Genomic DNA, 18,645 nt, shown 5'->3' with positions numbered 1-18,645 from the left:
TCTATCTATCTATCTATCTAGGCCTATCTATCTATCTATCTATCTATCTATCTATCTATCTATCTATCTAGGCCTATCTATCTATCTATCTGTCTGTCTGTCTGTCTGTCTATCTATCTATCTATCTAGGCCTATCTATCTATCTATCTATCTATCTATCTATCTAGGCCTATCTATCTATCTATCTATCTATCTGTCTGTCTGTCTGTCTGTCTATCTATCTATCTATCTAGGCCTATCTATCTATCTATCTATCTATCTATCTATCTATCTATCTAATGTCCGTGTGAGGACATTGGGACTCGTTGATAGTATTTCATGTTTTATACTTCTTTGGTCCTTCTGATCCCAAATAGCTAGGAGACATTCAAAATGCAGACCAAACAAAAGGGGGACATAATTATGATCACTGATAAAATCTGCAAAGGTCGCGCCAGAATTTCTTGGTGTGGTGTGAGAACAACATTTTCTGCGTCAGTGTGACTCATCTTCGCAACATACGATCTTGGGCGGTGACGTCACGGCAGGATGGGGCGGGCAGAGCGGGCTGGCGCCGGGAGATTCGATCCCCTCACCGCGGTCCTGACTTTATTAACACTCCTGGAAGTCACCCCGTAAAACCCAACTCAACCAGACCTTTTTGATTTGTGTCTTTACCGCGGAGCCATGTTGTTACCGTGTGTGGTCTGCCAGAGCGGGATCAGCAGCCGTTAAACCTTCACTGTCACACAGGTAGGAGTGTGCCTCTCACCGCGCTACTGCTGCTGCTGCTGCTACAAGCCGTTAGCTAACTGAGCTAGCCGCGCTAACAAACCATCCAAGCTGTCTCATTATCTTTACAGTAACAACACCCTAGTTAATATCACCTGTAGCTGTTTATGCATTGATTTTAATAGAAGCGTAATTTAAGGGATTAAAGGCATGTCGGCAGCCTCACAACGGGCCAGATGCTAGCTAAAGTTAGCTTAAGCGTCCGTAGTTACCAGGGGACCAGAATGGATAATCGAATTATTATTATTATTTTCTGTATTTTTCTATAACGTTGCTAATATGTAAATGTTGTACATCGAAAACCACATTCACAGCTGTATAAACTGAAAACAAAGAGCTTCTGTTAGCTGTTATTGCTCGGAGGCCTAGACGACCCCGGTCTCTAGTTTGGAGCTAAGCAGGCGAACGCAGCACCTGCCCCCGGTGACCGCAGCGGAAGGTATTCGCCACCACAGACAACAGATAGGTCATTAAACTGAAAGGGGATTTGTTGGACAGTTGACAGACAGAGACATGGATACTTGGCGGGCCGTGTTGTCACCGCTAACTACTGTGCACTGTGTCAATCAACGTTGGCTGGCTAATTAGCACAACATGCAGGTTGTGTAACTTTTGAATTTGTGCAGCGAGGTGGAGCCAGAGTTTAACTCCACTGTTCAGGTATCCACAGGCAAGGTGCGTGTTCGTTAAATATTTGGATTAATTATTTCTGTTTATGCAGTGGTGAAAGATTTTTTTACTTACTAGCACTAAACAGCACCTTGAAGGACTGGATGTCAAACAACTACTTACAATTAAACACAGACAAGAAGGAGGGTCTGATAACTGCTCCAGATAGTATAGCTTCAAAGGTTGAGTCCCTTTTGTCAGCTATACGGTCAGATATCAGGAATCCTGGTGTTATTTTTGATCAGACCATGCAGTTGATCATCATGTCAAATCACAGACCCGTACTTGTTTTATTCAGCTAAGAAATATATTGCAAAGCTCAGATCTGTGGTGTCGAGACCTGAGCTAGAGATGATTATTCATGCTTTTGTGTCCTCCCAACTGGACTTGAATCTTCTCTGAATCGTCTTCAGTTAATCCAGAACACTTCTAACCAGGTTCAACAGGTCAACCCACGTCACTCCCATTGTAGTTTCTTTACACTGGCTTCACATCGAGCACAGGATTCACTTCAAGTTTGTACATATAGAGCCCTCCATGGTCAGGAAACTGCTCCTGATTAGAATTCGTTTAGTCTGTTTGTTCAGGATGTTTTTGCTGGAAGCCGAATTATCCTCAGTGGTCTATTCCTCTGCACAACAAATCGACCAGGTGATTAACACTGCTAAAAACACTGATTAAAGCAGTTTCATGTTAAAAAGGAGTGTTTCTTAGATGCTGCTGGCTTGTTGGAGCACAGCTGTTAGCCTAATACCTGCTAATGTGCGCTCACCTTTTTGCTCTGATAACTGAAGATCCAGATGCTCAGGAGGTTTTTACCCAGAGCTGAATTTTCCGCACAGGTCTCTTCCCCTCCAAAGCAAAGGGACCCGTTGATTCAAACCAGCTGATTTAAAAACTCTGAGTAAAACAGTTCTACATTAAAAAGTCTGTGTTTTTCCGATGCTGCTCGTCATGACGGGGCTGCTGACTATGGTAGCCGAAGTGAAAACGTGAACGGCCCTATCTAGAGCCAGTGTTTGCTTTGTCCGTTCTGGGCTATTGTAGAAACATGGTGGTGCAACGTGATGGTTTCTGTGGATGAGGACCTGATCCTTATGTAGATACAAACAGCTCATTCTAAGGTAACAAAAACACAGTGGTTCTTATTTTCAGGTGATTATACACTAAAGAAAACAGACTTCTGCCAATATATCCCCCTAAATCCTACACAGTGGACCTTTAACAGTCTTACCTGTGTTGTTTCCCACTGTGCTGCTGTGCAGATGGAGGCCATGGAGGTAGACTCTCCTGTGGAAATGCAGGGAGGAGGCAGCAGACAGCCAGAGGTTGCTGCTGCTGCTGCTGCGGACGCCAACGCACCGTACGTCATCTCAGACTCTGGCAGCAGCACTGAGGTGGACGAGGACGACGACGATGACAATGAAGGAGGGCAGACGGCAGCTCGTGCACCTCCCAGACTCCCTGCCACCTGGGCGTTCAGTCAGAGAGCGGTGGGCGTCTCTGCAGCTACACCTTCAGCAGCTCAGGGGGCGCCCATACGGAGGAGACTCAGGTACCCCAAACTAAAGCACAGAGACGGCTTGGTTCATGCCTTTTTAAATATATTTTGTTGAAAAGGCCAGTGTCTTTTTGAGATATTAAACCTGTGTGTCCTCTACAGGCAGGGCCTCAGGGTGCACTACCCCAGCCAGACTGCAGCACCCTCCAGAGGCTTTCCAGACTTCCTGCTCCGAGTGCCGGCAGCAAGCGTGGCTGAGCCGGAGTCTGGCAGCACCACAGAGGTCAGCGAGTCTGAAGAGGAGGAGGAAGAGGGGGGTGAAGAAGACACGCCTGCTGCCGTGGAGCCTGCTGACCCTGTGCCGCCTTCTAGTCCTCGCCTCAATGCCTCTGTCCATCATGCACAACCACAGGAAGTTGGCCCAACCGGTAAATCTAAACTAGTTTTTGTCGTTGATGTGTCTTTGACCGGGTTTCACAAACCAGTGTGAAGTCTGTGTTGTGTTCTGAGAGTCCAGTTTGATTTCTTTATATTTAATCTTTTCTCAGACTCCAGTTCAGCTGCAGATGGTGAGAGGACGGATGCTCAGAATCAGAATGTCCAGGTAACTGTCAGAACTTATCTGTCGCTCTTCTTTCTGCTATCAGTTACAGTACTTCTGTTCTGAATTTACACACAGAGAACAGATTTGGCAGTTTATAAGTGATGGGGACTCTTCAGAGTTGGAGCTAATAATGCTAATAAAGGTCTGCTACTGATCAGTATGTTTCTCAGAGTTAACTGTCATGTAGCTTATTTTCCATTGTCTCGTGTTAGTTTAAAGAACCTGCTGCTTGATGAGCCTTCAAACTCAATTTCTTGTTTATATTTAATCTCCTCAATTGTATCTGTAGGAACACACCTGAACACCACCTTGGGTGTTTCTAACGTTTTAGTCCCTCATTTTAAATCTGTAGTTTGATGTTTTCGTGTCAGTGTTGAGCTTGAAACTCTTATTGTGTCCACCTCTAGCCTGTCCCTGTGGCCTCGGCTTCCGTCCAGTCATTGCCCGCTGAAGAGGGCGAAGGCGACACCTGCACCATCTGCTTTGAGGCGTGGACAACAGCCGGCGAGCACAGACTGTCCGCTCTGCGCTGCGGACACCTCTTCGGCTTCACCTGCATCCAGCGCTGGCTGAAAGCACAGGGCCCGGCCGCTAAATGTCCACAGGTCAGTGACATTACTGTGTTTAACAGGAAGTCTTTTTTTTTTCTTTCTTAACCTTCACTGGTGTCTTATCCTGCATCTCACATCTGGACTCTGACGCCAAAGACATGTTTTTGTTGTTTGTCTTTAGTGCAACAAGAAAGCCAAACGCTCAGATATCGTTCTGCTGTACGCTCCAAAGCTGCGAGCGCTCGACAACTCGGAGCAAGAGAGCTTAAAGAAGTGAGTGATGCTTTCTCTGCTTAACCGGCGCCAACACACCAGATCTGTGGGGTCCAAATATGCTTATGAGATGTTTATTTCAGACGAAACTTTTTACACTGTCAAAAAGAATATTCCACCCAAAACTGACAATTTTAGTGTGAAGCACACAGCTCCTGGAGGATTGAAAGGTGGTTGGCAAAGGTTTTCTGCTTTATTGACCAATAAATGTGTCAGTTATTTCAATGTTGAAGTTATGTTGTTAAAAACTCTGTGTAGCTGCTTAAAGTGTTTTTTGCAGCATTTAATAGCATAGATTCATCTGTTATCGCCCTCTTCTGGTGTAAATATGAAGTACAGGATGTAAGTAGATTTGTGTCATTCATGTGCTGCTTTAAATTTGTTAGCAAGATTTATTGAAACTAAGTGTTCCTAGAATATATTTCTGATGCACATTTCTGTCTTCTAAAATACCATCACAACCTGTCCGTTGCCCTGTTAGTAGTGTAATAAGTGGAGTAATATAAAACTGTGTGTGTGTGTGTGTGTGTGTGCGTAGGTCTCTGGAGCAGGAGCAGTCTCTGAGGAGGAAAGCTGAACTGGAATCAGCTCAGTACAAACTTAAACTGCAGGTTGTCACCAACAAATACGGACAAGCACAACAAGAGCTGCAGGTATCACTGAAAATTGAACTTTTAGGTTTGATTATTCTTGTTCCTGGTTGGACTTAGCTTTTTATTCAAGACTAAACAAAACACTGGCACATTCTGGACTCCAGTTTTGAGAACTAGATGCTGTTCACATGATTTTCCTTTATAGTCACAGAAATATCAGATGAATCTCTTGACATCTTCCTCCTCTCTGTCTGTGTAGGAGCTGAGGGCGCTGATGGCCCAAGCTGGCAGAAACTCAGCTCCCTCCTCCTCCTCCTCGTCCTCCTCCTCAGCATCCTCCTCGCTCCTCCTCGGTCTGTCTCAGAGGGCGGACGGCTCCAGGGCAGCACAGTACAGCTTCTCCAAGGCGGTGCTGGTGTCTCAGGCCGGAGGCTCCAGGGTTTTATCGTACTGTGAACCTCTGAGCTGCCTGCTGGCCTCGCAGCCCTCCCCTCACTCCACACTGGTGCCCGGTGAGATGTAACTTCCTTCTTCCTTATGACTCATTATCTTTATGTTTTTAAACAAGTAACCAATCAAAAGAGATGTGACTTCATCTTTGCTGAGCACATTGATGCTGTCTGATAGATTCTCGTTTTGGAGACTCTTTACTGCCACCCTCAGGCCAAGACGTCTGAACTGTTCTGTAATTCTTCAAAGGAGCTCAGGAACTCCGTACCTGCATTTTTATGCCTCTGTGCTGACGACAGCTGTGGCCGGAGGCATTATGTTTTCGGGTTGTCTATTCCTTCGTCCGTCCCGTCTTCGTGAGCGTGATATCTTAACGCCATGAGGGAATTTCCTCCTCAGACTTGGACTCCACAATGAACTGATTAGGTTTTGGTGGTCAAAGGTCACCATGACCTCAGAAAACAAGTTTTGGGCCTTTACTCACACAAACGTCTAATATGATGAAGTGGTGACATTTTATATCCAAAAGGTCAAAGGTCAACTTCACTGTGACGTCATAATGTTCAGCAAAAACACTTTCCTTTTCTAGTCATTACTCAACATCATATCTGAGGAGCAGAGGAGGAGACATTTGGTCAGAGACTGAATAGGTCACACTAATCTTGGGTGTCAATCTTGAAACTGTGCTGATTGTATCGATCTGCTGTGCTGCCGTGTTGAAGATGTGTGTGAAGCATTCACATATTAGAATTTGCAACATCTATATTTGAATCATTGTCAACTGTCGTGGCTTCATACGAGTCTGGACAGACATGGATGTAACTGTAACTTCAACATGACTGGTTCTGAGAGTAAACAGTAAAGCAGTGATTCTAGTTTAACCAGAGGAACCAGGCTGTAAATTTAGTTTCTCTGCTGTTATTTGAGTCTCTGCTCTGAGTGTAGTTTTCTCCCAGCAGGTATTGGCTCAGAGTCTGTAGAGCTGGTTGGCTCAAAGCATTACAGTTGCTCCTTTGGAGACGAGAAATGTCACAATGATGTAACATTAAATAATGATCATTATTTGACATCAGTCTGATCTTCATGACTCTTCAGATGCTGCTGAAACACCTTATGTTCCCGAGAAACTTCATGTCTGTGACTGTTTGGTGGAAAACACAACAGTTCTTTTTTTCATGTTACATTTCATGTTCTGCCAGTAGATTCCCTTAAATCCTGCACACTGGACCTTTAAACACTAGAATGAGGCAGAAAAAACCCAGATAATGGTGTGTGTTTCCAAAGAAAGACGTATATTGTCACCCAGCTCTGATTTCCTCTCACTGGTTACCTTCCTTCCTCCTCCTCCTCCTCCTCCTCCTCCTCCTCCAGGTTGCGGGGTGAAGAAGGTGAGTGTGGTCAACATGAAAGCGAGTCAGTACGTCCCCATCCACAGCAAACAGATCCGGGGTCTGTCCTTCAACAGGCAGAACGACAGTCTGCTGCTGTCTGCTGCTCTGGACAACACCATCAAACTGACCAGGTACACACACACACACACACACACACACACACACACACACACACACACACTTCACGTGTCTCAATCAGAATCACAGAGATGATGAAAATGAATGATTATTATCACATGGTCAGTGGACTGACTGTGTGTGTGTGTGTGTGTGTGTGTGCGTGTGCGTGTGTGTGTGTGTTGCAGTCTGCTGACCAACACGGTGGTTCAGACCTATAACGCAGGTAAACCCGTGTGGAGCTGCTGCTGGTGTTTGGACAACAGCAATTACGTTTACGCAGGTCTGATCAACGGCTCTGTGCTCGTCTACGACACCAGAGACACCAGCACACACGTCCAGGAGCTGCAGCCGCTACGCTCCAGGTATGCACAAGGACACACACACATTTATGCTAAAATATGAGGCTGGTGTTTTCAGATTGATTTACTCTGAAGATCATTTTGAAAAAGTGAAGTGGTGGGTTAGTGAGGATGGAGGGTCAAGAAGACTTTTAGTTTTCGCTGGTTTAGTGTGGCTGTTGTCTAAGGGGACTCATTGGGGCGACTACAAGGACATTACTGTTAAACACACACAAAAAAAAGTTTTTAAACTTGTTGAACTCTTGATGTTTTCAGGTGTCCAGTGGCGTCTCTGTGTTACGTCCCACGGGCGGCGTCCAGCTCATTCCCCTGTGGCGGGCTGATCGCTGGCTCCCTGGAGGGAGGATGTTTTTGGGAACAGGTCAACGAGACCACATACAGACCACATGTCCTGCCGCTGGAGACCGCCGGCTGCACCGACATCCAGGTGGAGACAGAAAGCCGACACTGTCTGGTTACCTACAGGCCAGGTGAGACAGCTAACTGAAACCTTCAAAGAATACCAGGCAGTGCTGACAGCAAACACAGCTGGCTTAATATGTGAGCGTCATCAGAAGAAAAATAATAAAAGTAATAACGTGAATAGCAATATCAATAATAATAGTAGTAGTAGTAATAATAATGATTATAAATAACATTTAATATCAGAGTTTACAGGAAGGAAAAACCAAACAGAATATAGAAAACGTACACGTTGCCTGTGAATATCATACATGACATCATGTTAGCCCAAATACAAAGAAGTTCTGAAAAAGGCTTACAAAGAAAATACATTTTCAGAGGCAACTTAAAAGAGGAAAAGCTCAAGTTAAAGAAGGCCAGAAACAACGTTTTCAGGAACAATTTAAAGGTTCAGATTTAGTGGCATCTAGTGGTGAGGACTGCTCATCGCAACCAGCTGGAACTTCTCCTGGTCAGAATTCCTTCAGTGTTCATTGTTCAGGAGCTGAATTTTCCACACAGGTCTCTTCCTCTCCAGAACAAACAGACCAGCTGATTTTAAACTGGTAAAAACACTGAATAATCAGTTTCATGTAACAAATCAGTGTTTCTCCGACGCTGTTTGGCTCGTCAGAGACGGTATGTCAGCCTAGCACCTGCTAATGTGTGCTCACCTTTTTTCTCTGATAACTTGAGATCTAGACGTTCAGGAGGTTTTTACTGAGTCAGATGATCCACACAGGTCTCTCTCTCTCACCAAAACAAACAGACCAGCTGATTTAAACTGGTAAAAACACTGAAAAAAGCAGTTTCATGTTATACATCAGTGTTTTTTCTGATGCTGCCAGTGTTTGGTTTGTCTGTTCTGGGCTACTGTAGAAACATGGCGGTGCAACATGTCGAGTAGGACCCTCCCTCCATGTGTAGATATAAACTGTTCATTCTAAGGTAACAAAAACAAAACAATTCATATTTCCAGCTGATTACACACTAAAGAAAACATATGTATTATATTATGTTCCATTTCAGCCAGTATATCCCCCTGAATCTGACACGCTGGAGCTTTAAGAGAAGATGCTGTTTTTGCAAGTCAGAGTTTCTCATGAATGGTCACAGTTGTTGTTCAGATGATAATCTGATTACATTTCGGATATTTGATTGGATCAGATCTTGAAAATAAAGTGGGATTAGATCATGTAATGCAGTCTTGGTTTTGATCCGGATCAAACCTTCAAAATGTGTTTCAACAATTACGATCCAGTTGATTCTGAACGGCGTTCACACAGTTACACCGAACATCACAGAAGGAAACATCATGTTCACTGTGTATAGAATAAATACAAAAAGAAATCCAGACTGTTCCCACAGTATTGATGATGATTTGTAGTTTAAACACGGTGGACTCAAAGTCGTCTGTAATGAAGATAAACACAGTGAGCATGAAGCTGGGGCGTCTGCGACAGGAGGAAGGCTGCTTCATGAGCCGCTCTCTGCGAGAGGAAACTCAAAGGTGTTACTAACACATCTGCCACTCAATAACAATAACAAGCAGTTTGTTGCATCTCAACACTTCACATCCAGCGATGTTCAGCAGCCTGGGTTTCTTTTTAAGGATTTGTTTGTTGTTTTATTGACAACGTTTGACCAAAAGTCTTTTGTAATGTTGAATGTGCAGAAAGGAAAATGCAGACGGACAGAACAGATGATCTCTTTATGTGTATTTGTATTTGTGCAGTTTTGTGGTGCAGGAAATGTTTGTCAGTGTTTTCCTGTTCTGGATTAATATTACTGCTGCGTTAATGTGTGTGTTGAGCTGCAATCTGCAGTCCTCACCATTAAATCCTCACATTGTTCCTTTAAGTACAGCACCACCTAGTTTTTGTTGCTCGTCCTGAACGTCCACACAGAATTAGATTTGTGTAACAGGCCAGAACAGCCAGACGTGAAGTGTCGACAGCAGCAGTTTGATAAAGGACTCAGTCTGCTCAGTTTCCTGTATGAAGTGTCCCGTGTCTCCTGCAGGACGCTCCAACCCGTCTCTGCGCTGCGTCCTGATGTCTCTGAACAGGACGCCTCAGCAGGACTCCTCTCAGCTGCCCAGCTGCTCCTGCTCACCGGTGCAGACGTTCAGCGCCGGCTCGTCCTGCAAACTGCTCACCAAGAATGCCGTCTTCAAGAGTCCAGATGGTGGCGGGACGCTGGTCTGCGCCGGGGACGAGGCCTCCAACTCCACTATGGTCAGTCTTCTTAGTCTCAACATTAAGATTTATTTTATCAATCTGAAGAGTGTATAATTGGCCTATTTCTACTTAAATTAAAGTGATTATATCTTATTTTTATTGTTACGTACATTTTCCCTTTTCTCATCTTCTTATCTATAAGAGTCTTTTATAGTTTAGTTAATTTACCTTTTAGTTTTTTGTCTTAGAGAGCATAAACTAAAACAAATTAATTTAATTAAAAAAGCCTGAAGCAACGCTGTGTTTATTTAAGCAATATCACACTGGAGGGAGTGATGTTGGACTGTATATCGTCACAGCTGTGATTCGGTCATAGAAGACAATCACAGCCGTGACGATATACAGTCCAACGTCACTCCCTCCAGTGTGATATTGCTTTTATACAGCAGGTCAACAACAGCTTAAACAGCAATGCTGAGTAAGGAAATGTTAACAAAAGGTGATGAAATAAATGATTTAAGTATGTTATGTAGCTCCGCGGGAAAAAAAACAACAACAAACAGTTCCCCGGTCTGTTGCCAGGCAACGCAGCACACACACCAGGAACTCACAAGCTACTTTGTTGATCTGCAGCTGTGTAACTTCGTCCAGTTCAAACCTGGATGTTGGCACGGCCGGATTCAAACACACCTGGAGGTCTGCACACAAGAGTCCTGGCTTTCCTTTTCCTCGTCCTGTCCTGACGACCACTCACAATTTAATTCTAATGTAATTTTGGGGAAAATATCCATCTTCTTGGTGTAACGCTATAGTGAGCATAAAGTTTCCCAACAACTTTGTTTGCATTAAATAGTTATGTTTCTTTTGAGATCAGAGTTGCCTCATTACTTCAAATATTCAGTGTAATTATTTTAATTATTTGGAGGATTATTTAAAACATGTTGTTTTAATTCTTTTTATATTTTATTTCCTTTTTTCTGTTTAATTAATGAGTTAATTTTCTATAATTTTTAAAAGCTCAAAGCTACTTTGTATAAATTTCTGTTGTTTTTCTTTGTAACGGGAACGAACCAACAGTTTCTGAATAATCTCTCTCATCATCCTCCTCCCTCCTCTTTCTCCCTCTCCTCCTCCTCTCTCCTCCTTTCTCCTTATCCTCCTCCATCTCCTCCCTCTATTCCCCTCCTCCCCCCCCTCTCCTCCACCTTGCTCTCTTCCTCCTGCTCCTCCTCCCTCTCCTTCCTCCTTTCCCCTATCTTCCTCGCCCTCCTTTCTCTCTTCCTCCTGATCCTTTTCTTTCTCCTCCCTCCTCCCTCTTATCCTTCTTCTCCTTACTCTCTCCACTCCCCCTTCCTCTCTTCTTCCTGCTCCTCCTTCCTTCCCTCGCTTGTCTTCTTTCTCCTCTATCTCCTTCGTCACCCCTCTTATCTTCCTCCATCTCCACCCTCTCTTCTTTCCCTCCTTCTCCTCCTACCTGTCTTCCGTCCTCTTCTTTTCCTCCTCCTCTTCCTCCCCCATCTTCCTCCTCTTCCTTCCTCTCCTCCTCCTCCTCCTCCTCAGGTGTGGGATGCAGGCAGCGGCTCTCTGCTCCAGAAGCTCCCAGCCGACCTCCCGGTGTTGGACATCAGCCCGTTCTCGGTGAACGGCGAGCACTTCCTGGCCTCGCTCACGGAGAAGATGCTAAAGCTCTACAGGTGGGAGTGAACGAGCAGGAAATAAAACCTGCGTAGTCTCCGAGCTCGAGGAGCGGACGCCGTCTGAGAGGAACTGAAACCAAATGCTGCTCAACTTTAATCTGTTTAGACACGCAAAAAAACTGATTTCTGGGAGCGATCGCCCCGAGCAAGCATTTCACCCTCATCGGTTTTTACTTTTCTATACCCAGACGACCACGTTACTGCTCGACCGGTGACCTTTGACCTGCACAGAGCCAAATACTGAGTCAGGTGTGTGATGACTGGACGGACTGAGCAACATTGCTCCCAGACACAGTGATCAGATTGTGTTTACACGAGTCAAAGGTCAGATTATAACGTGCTCAGATCTTCTCGGCTGCTAAAGACGTTGAGGTGTTGAAAGCTCCGTCAAGTCACTAAAAGGTGTCGTTAAAGGACCAACATGCCAGTGTGATGTAGCTCTTCAACTACAAATCATGCACACTTTATTTTTATGACCTTTTTCAGGCTGTTTTTTTGTGTGTGTGTGTTTTTTCTACATTTTTGTATCATATGAAAATCAGTTAACAGACTTGAGATACTTGTTTGAGTCGTCAAATCCATCACAAGTCTACTGCCAGTTAAAGCGGGCTGCAACTAACCATTGGTTTCAATATAGATTCATCAACAGATTATTTTCTAGAGTAATTATTTGGTCTATAAAATATCTGAAAGTAGTGAAAACTGTCCGTCCCAGTGTCTCAGAGTCCACGGTGACGTCCTTCAGGCTCGTTTTGACGAATCAAACCCCCAAAATATTCAGTTTAATCTGATATAAAACACAGAAATCACAGAATTTAAATGGCTAAAAACATTTCTCATGATAATCTCTTCAATGATTAGTCCATGATCAAAACAGTTGCAGATTATTTTTTCTTATTTTTCTGTTTCATCTGTTTTATTGTTCACCCTTAAAGAATGTGAAAATGTGACGTTGCCCAACATGATGGCTTTAGGTTGCTTGCAACTATCCAAAACCTGTAGAGAAAGTTTGTGATGACAAAAGACGAAGAAAATCAGAAAGTTGTTAGTATTCAGGAGCTGAAAGTATTTTGCTTTTTTTTTTTTTACACGAAAAATAACTTAAATGATGAATTGATGAATCTAATCCAGTGTCCAGTATCATCACCCAGTTTTTATCTCAGCACAGATGTTTTCATGTCAGTTTTTATATCAATGAGAAGACATGGCAAAGATGTGTTTGAGGTCATTTAGAAACAATGACTCCATTAAATAGTTTGTCCACCAGAGAGCAGCGACGCTGTAATTATCTTATATCTTTAGTGCAGTACTTTAAAGGAATACTTCACCCACAAAGTGACCATTTTTATTCAGTTAGTCGTGCCATGTTGCCTTGGATTGATTAAGAAAACTTCCCTCACATGCCTCCACAGTGAACGAAGAATCCAAACATGGCAGATGTTGTTAATTTGAAATTAACAGACCACGTTTAACAACAGTAAAACTATACCCAAACATTTAAACTCTCACACAACTAGTGCAGGATAATTCAAGTCTCATCTATTCAGTAGTCAGGGGTGATGGGACTGAACTGAAAATGAAACTTATCGATGCACTCTTTAAAGCCAGACCTCATTTACAAAACACAGTAATTTTACCTCGCTGAACACAGGAGCTGCTGGTCTACCGCTGCCTCCATCAGTTGCTCTATTTGTGTTACTGTGGTGTTTTTAAAGGGTTAAGTTATTATACGTGAGCTGAAATCTGCAAATATTTTTTTTAATGATGACTTGATTATTTAAAAAAAAAAAGTCATTTCATCTCTAATCCAGTGCTTCATTACTGTTTCATAGTGATGCAGCAAGCACAGATTACCTACTGACATTATCACCCAGTTTCTATCTCATCACATATATTTTCATATCAGGTAATATATCGATAAGATGTAATGACAAAGATGTGTTTGTTCCTCTCACCAAAGAGGAATAAACGACAGTAAAACTATACTAAGGCATCTCTGCCCTCTTCAAAGACAAAAACAGTCATTTTACCTCACTGAACACGGGAGCTGCTGGTCTACCGCTGCCTTGATCAGTTAGTTTGTTGGTGTTATTGTGTGACTTTGGTGAATCTGAACGAACCCTTTAAAACACCAAAGTCACACAATAAGACAGACAAACTAACTGATGGAGGCAGAGGTGGACCAGCAGCTTCTGTGTTCAGTGAGGTAAAATTGCTCATTTTGTTAATGGAGTCTGGCTTTAAAGAGAGCATTGATAAGTTTCACTTCTTTTCCAGTTTCCTCTCAGACAGGACTGTTTATGAAGTGCGGAGCACACGACTGGATAAATGAGATTTGGATTATACTGCTCAAGTTGTGTGAGAGTTTATGAACTGATGTTTTATGTGGTTCCCTGTGACTTAAATTAATCATCGGTGTACATTGTTTTTGGATTCTTCGTTCAAGGCAACACAAGATGAAGAACTGATATGTAAATTAAGTATTCCTTTAATAACCAAGTTTAAGGGATCATTATTGGAGATCTTTGGAGGTATCACTTTGGAAGCATCTGTTTGGGCTCGGCTCAAAATGCTAACATTCGCTGTGATGGATTAGACGATTCAAATAAGTCGTAGAAGTTGACTGATAAATTCTCAAACCGTACATGAATGTCTGGAAAAGTACAAACAAACATCAAAATGTCGTAGCGACGGTATTTGGACGAGTGATTTATAGTGAAAGAGTTAAATCATGCTGTCCTACAGGAACTGCAGATTAAAGGACCATTACAACACGTTTAACTCCAGCTACTGTATGTTATACCTCACTACTAATCATTCTCTACGTCACATCCTCTCTTTTAGATTGATTTCCCTCCTTCTCAGCAGCCACTTCATTCGTACGAAATCTAAACCAGGAGAGACTTGAATGACTGTGATAGATGACAGCTTACAGCAGTGTTTGATTTTAGTGGTTGGTGAAGGTTAGCTCGTGTCGTGAGGAGGGAGATGGTTTGAGACCAGGTGCCAAAAAGAGTTTTTTAAATGCAGACAGAACAGCAATGATTTAACAACGTTAATTTTTGGCCCCAAAGTCTGTTTTCCTGTCACTGCAGTGCCTCTCTGCAGCTACGCAACTGAAGTGTCGGAGGATCCTTGAATGCACCACGAACAAAAGGTTAGAAAATGATCTGTTTACACACAAACATGAAGTGACTTTGACACAGAGATGGAGATGATTACTGTTCACTGTCAGCAAGTTTCACACACTGAAATGAACTGAAGTCAACGGCTGTCTGAAATCAATGTAAAACTGATGGTGTGATTTGGAAAAGGCTCAGCAGAGATGATTTGTAGTTAAAAATCTACTGTTGGATTTGCGTCCAGGCCAGTTAAAGACGTCAGACATTCAGCTGAACAGTGACGATACAGCAAGAAGCTGCCCCCAAATTATTCTCTCCACGTTTTTGCCCCGTTCCTCATTTTCAACAAGTTGGATTTTGTTTTTGTTTTGTTTTGTTTTTTTGGACCCGAAACATTAAGTGCCAAAGGACTCAGCTCTTTGTTGTAAATTTTTCTTTCCTTGTTTTCTTTCTAAAGGAAGTTGTATATATGTATATTTGCTACCAACTGTTTGTGTACGACTTTAAAGTTAATAAAAAAACTACGTTATTTTTAATTAAAGTCATCAGAGTGGACTGTTTGATGACGTATTTCATGTTAAAGTTCAAGTTTATAGAAACAGTTATGGGTAATGAAAATCTTACCAGTGACAATAATGCTAATTTACAAGTGTGTAGTTTTTTTAAAACAACAGATAAAACAAATATAATGAAAATCTAAAACAGAATAGTGAAGTTTAAATATTTGGATAAAATATAACAACATATAAAGTAAGATAAATGTGTGTGTATATGGACAATGAGATGTGTATTTTACATATGCAGAGAGATGCATCATTTCATATTAGATCATGTATATTAATAGTTTATAATTTAGCTATAATTAAAAACTCTCACTCTCAAACTCCATAATCAACTTTTTTGGGGTGAACTGACCCTTTAGTTAAAACCAAACAAGCTCCAAACTGTCAAAAGTAAAAGGGTCTCAGTGTGAAGAATAAACCAATGTTTTAGTTTCTCAACATGTTAATGTAAAAGTAAATATTCTAACAGTGATACTGGTGCTACAAGTCAACTTTTAGCAAGTGTGGCCGGACCGTGGCAAGGCCCAGCTTGATTTAGAGTTTAGAAGATTCTATTTAATTTTTGCTTCAACCCAACCAAAAGCCCACTCGTACTTCAAACTGATACAGACAACAGTAAATGATGAGCAGAGACAAAGAATTCGCCCAAGATTACAAAGTGTATTAAACAAATTAACAAGACAAGAAAAAGGTATATATTAAAACACTAATCCTATTAAACGTTAGTATCACAAAAAGGTAAGAGCTTTATAAAAATTCTCAGTCAAAAAGTCAGTACTCCTCAAAAACAGCAAATTACATTAAAACAATGGAGTGCTAATAGGGTGCGACATTTCCTTCTGATATGACTGAAGCTGAATGCTGAGGTCAAGTCAATGTACCGGCCATCAAATAGGCACATCACCTATAAAACAAACAAAAATAAACATTGTAATTTTTCAAAGCATGAAACAAAAACAAAATTGTCGGCAGATATACGCGACAAAGCTGTGGACTGTAAAAATAATGGACATAGCAAGCGTGACGTCATTTGTTTGTGGACCGCCGGTTCATTCTGGCCGTCGCCATCTTGGATTTCTGTAACCAGACATGCAAATTTTTGCATGAGAGGGTGGAGCTCTGGAGTGACGGGTGGATCTGACCGATAACTATCCTAACTTCTAACCCTTCTATATTATGTTTGGACTTCAGGGCTTGCCGGTTAGCAGTTAGATAGCGAGATAAGGAGCTAAGCTAACAAGCCGGAAAAAAATGTTACATGTTAATTAGCGCTAACATTTAAATAAAATGATAAGAATGTCACTTACCAAAAAACTTGAGCACTGGTGTCTTGGACGGTCAGTTGGTACAATTATCTGCACAGCAAGCTTTATTATTTGTCTGGTAAAATAAATCTCCGACAGGCTCCGGCAAGCCGGCTCCGACGCCGAAGTAAAGTTTAGTGGCCTGATGTGAGGCCTAGTGACAGCCTGTCAGTCAAAGTGACCACGCCCTTAATTAATGCAGAACTTTAAGCCTTAATAACATTTAAACGGGATCGTTATAAAACAATTCAGCCCCTGTACAGTTGTCATTAATGATGATCTGATTTAGAGCCAGCCTCAAGTGGCCAGTCGATGAACTGCAGTTTTTGGCACTTTACATTGGCTTCACTTATCAGCCCTGGAGGCTGCCACTTGGACAGAACAAACAAATACAAAATAAAATAGGCTTACCACCTCACGGCTGTGCTCCGTCGCCAACCGGTCAGGTTGCAGTTACAGTTTACATCCATGATGGACACTAAAGATTAGTGTCATCAGTTCGGTATCTGACCACATGTCTCTCCTTCTGTTTTTAAGTTATGACATTGAATAATGGCCAGAAAAGTGATTTTGCAGAATATTATGATGTCACAGTGAAGTTGACCTTTGACCTTTTTGGATATAAAATGTCATCACTTCATGGTTTTATCCTGTTTGATATTTACGTGAAGTTTTGTCATAATTAGTGTATGAATTCGTATGAGTTCTGGCTCCAAACATGTTTATTGTGTTCACAGTGACCTCTGACCTTTGACCACCAAATTCTAATCAGTTCATTGTTGAGTCTATCTGGACGTTTGTGCCAAATTTAAAAAAAAAAAAAAAAAAAAATTCCCTCAAGGCGTTCTTGAGATGTCACGTTCACAAGAACGACCCGAAAAAATACTGTCTCCGGCCCTGGCTATCGACGGTGCACAGACATAAAAATCACCTTCCTCATCTTTATCACTCCATCACACTCAGTCCAGATCAGTCATGACGGACGGTTCAATCTAGAAACATATTTCTACCAACAGTGCTGCTTTCAAGGCATTCCTGTAAATTCCTGTACATGTACTTTTTCTTTGAGTCATTATTTTCGGGAAACATTATGACAAAGTGTAAAAACAGAAAACACATTTTATTGACATATGCTTCAAACTGGTGAAATTTGTTTATTGCTTTCTGCTGTTATTCATGTATACTGAGATTCTTCTTCACGTAGCGTCATGTTACAGCTCTGTTTTATCCCCTGCTCTAACAATGATCTTATCATTCAGTCACATCAAGTCGCACATATTTGCATAAAGTTTCCTTGTTCCTGTATAGAACACCAGTGTCCCTCTGGTCTGATAAAAACCTGGAACAACTCTGATGTTTTCTTGTTTGAGACGAGATCCAGTTCTCCTGCTTATCAAAACAGACTTGTTGTTTATTTCTTCTTGACTCTCCACCGGTTAGTGTCGTCATATTCAGAGTGACCATAGAGAGATGACCAAAAAATTAAGATCTAAAGAGGGAACAAGATACACGACCTACCAAGCCATCAGTCCGGATATATCTGTTCATCCACTTCATACCAGCATTACACCGCACACTGAAGACCATCTGAGACCGTTCTGGTTGCCGCACACCACCAGAACAACGTGTGTGTGCTGCTGTAAGACATACAAGCATTCAAAATTAAGAGCATATACTTGTGTGCCCTCTTACACAGGGTCCATCCATTTTCATCCGCTTATCCGGGGCCGGGTCGCAGGGGCAGCAGGCTGAGCAAAGCACCCCAGATGTCCCTCTCCCCAGCAACACTTTCCAGCTCCTCCTGGAGGACCCCAAGGCGTTCTGAGATCAGATGAGATATGTAATCCCTCCAGTGTGTTCTGGGTCTGCCCGGGGGCCTCCTACCAGTGGGACGTGTCCAGAACACCTCTAACAGGAGGCGCCCAGGAGGATCCTGATCAGATGTTGAACCACCTCAACTGACCCCTTTCAACATGAAGGAGCAGCGGCTCTACTCTGAGCTCCCTCCAGATGTCTGACTCCTCCCCCTATCTCTAAGGCTGAGCCCAGACACCCT

The 18,645-nt window shown here is 42.5% G+C and overlaps 1 protein-coding gene across 1 annotated transcript; it reads left to right on the top strand.

Annotated features, from left to right (window-relative positions):
• The first annotated feature begins 527 nt into the window (after window positions 1-527).
• On the top strand, window positions 528-12,155 carry rfwd3 (ring finger and WD repeat domain 3). The gene is made up of 13 exons (XM_050073603.1): window positions 528-732; window positions 2,706-2,995; window positions 3,104-3,369; window positions 3,490-3,545; window positions 3,953-4,150; window positions 4,278-4,369; window positions 4,908-5,022; window positions 5,222-5,474; window positions 6,784-6,934; window positions 7,109-7,285; window positions 7,538-7,752; window positions 9,746-9,960; window positions 11,464-12,155. The coding sequence occupies exons 2-13, from the start codon at window positions 2,706-2,708 to the stop codon at window positions 11,605-11,607; spliced, it is 2,172 nt and encodes a 723-aa protein (XP_049929560.1). The 5' UTR covers window positions 528-732; the 3' UTR covers window positions 11,608-12,155.
• Window positions 12,156-18,645: the final 6,490 nt, after the last annotated feature.

The sequence above is a fragment of the Epinephelus moara genome, chromosome 20 (assembly GCF_006386435.1).
Source record: "Epinephelus moara isolate mb chromosome 20, YSFRI_EMoa_1.0, whole genome shotgun sequence".
NCBI lineage: Eukaryota > Metazoa > Chordata > Actinopteri > Perciformes > Serranidae > Epinephelus > Epinephelus moara.
Note: the sequence above shows the minus strand (reverse complement) of the source record. Positions and strands in the feature narration are given on the sequence as shown.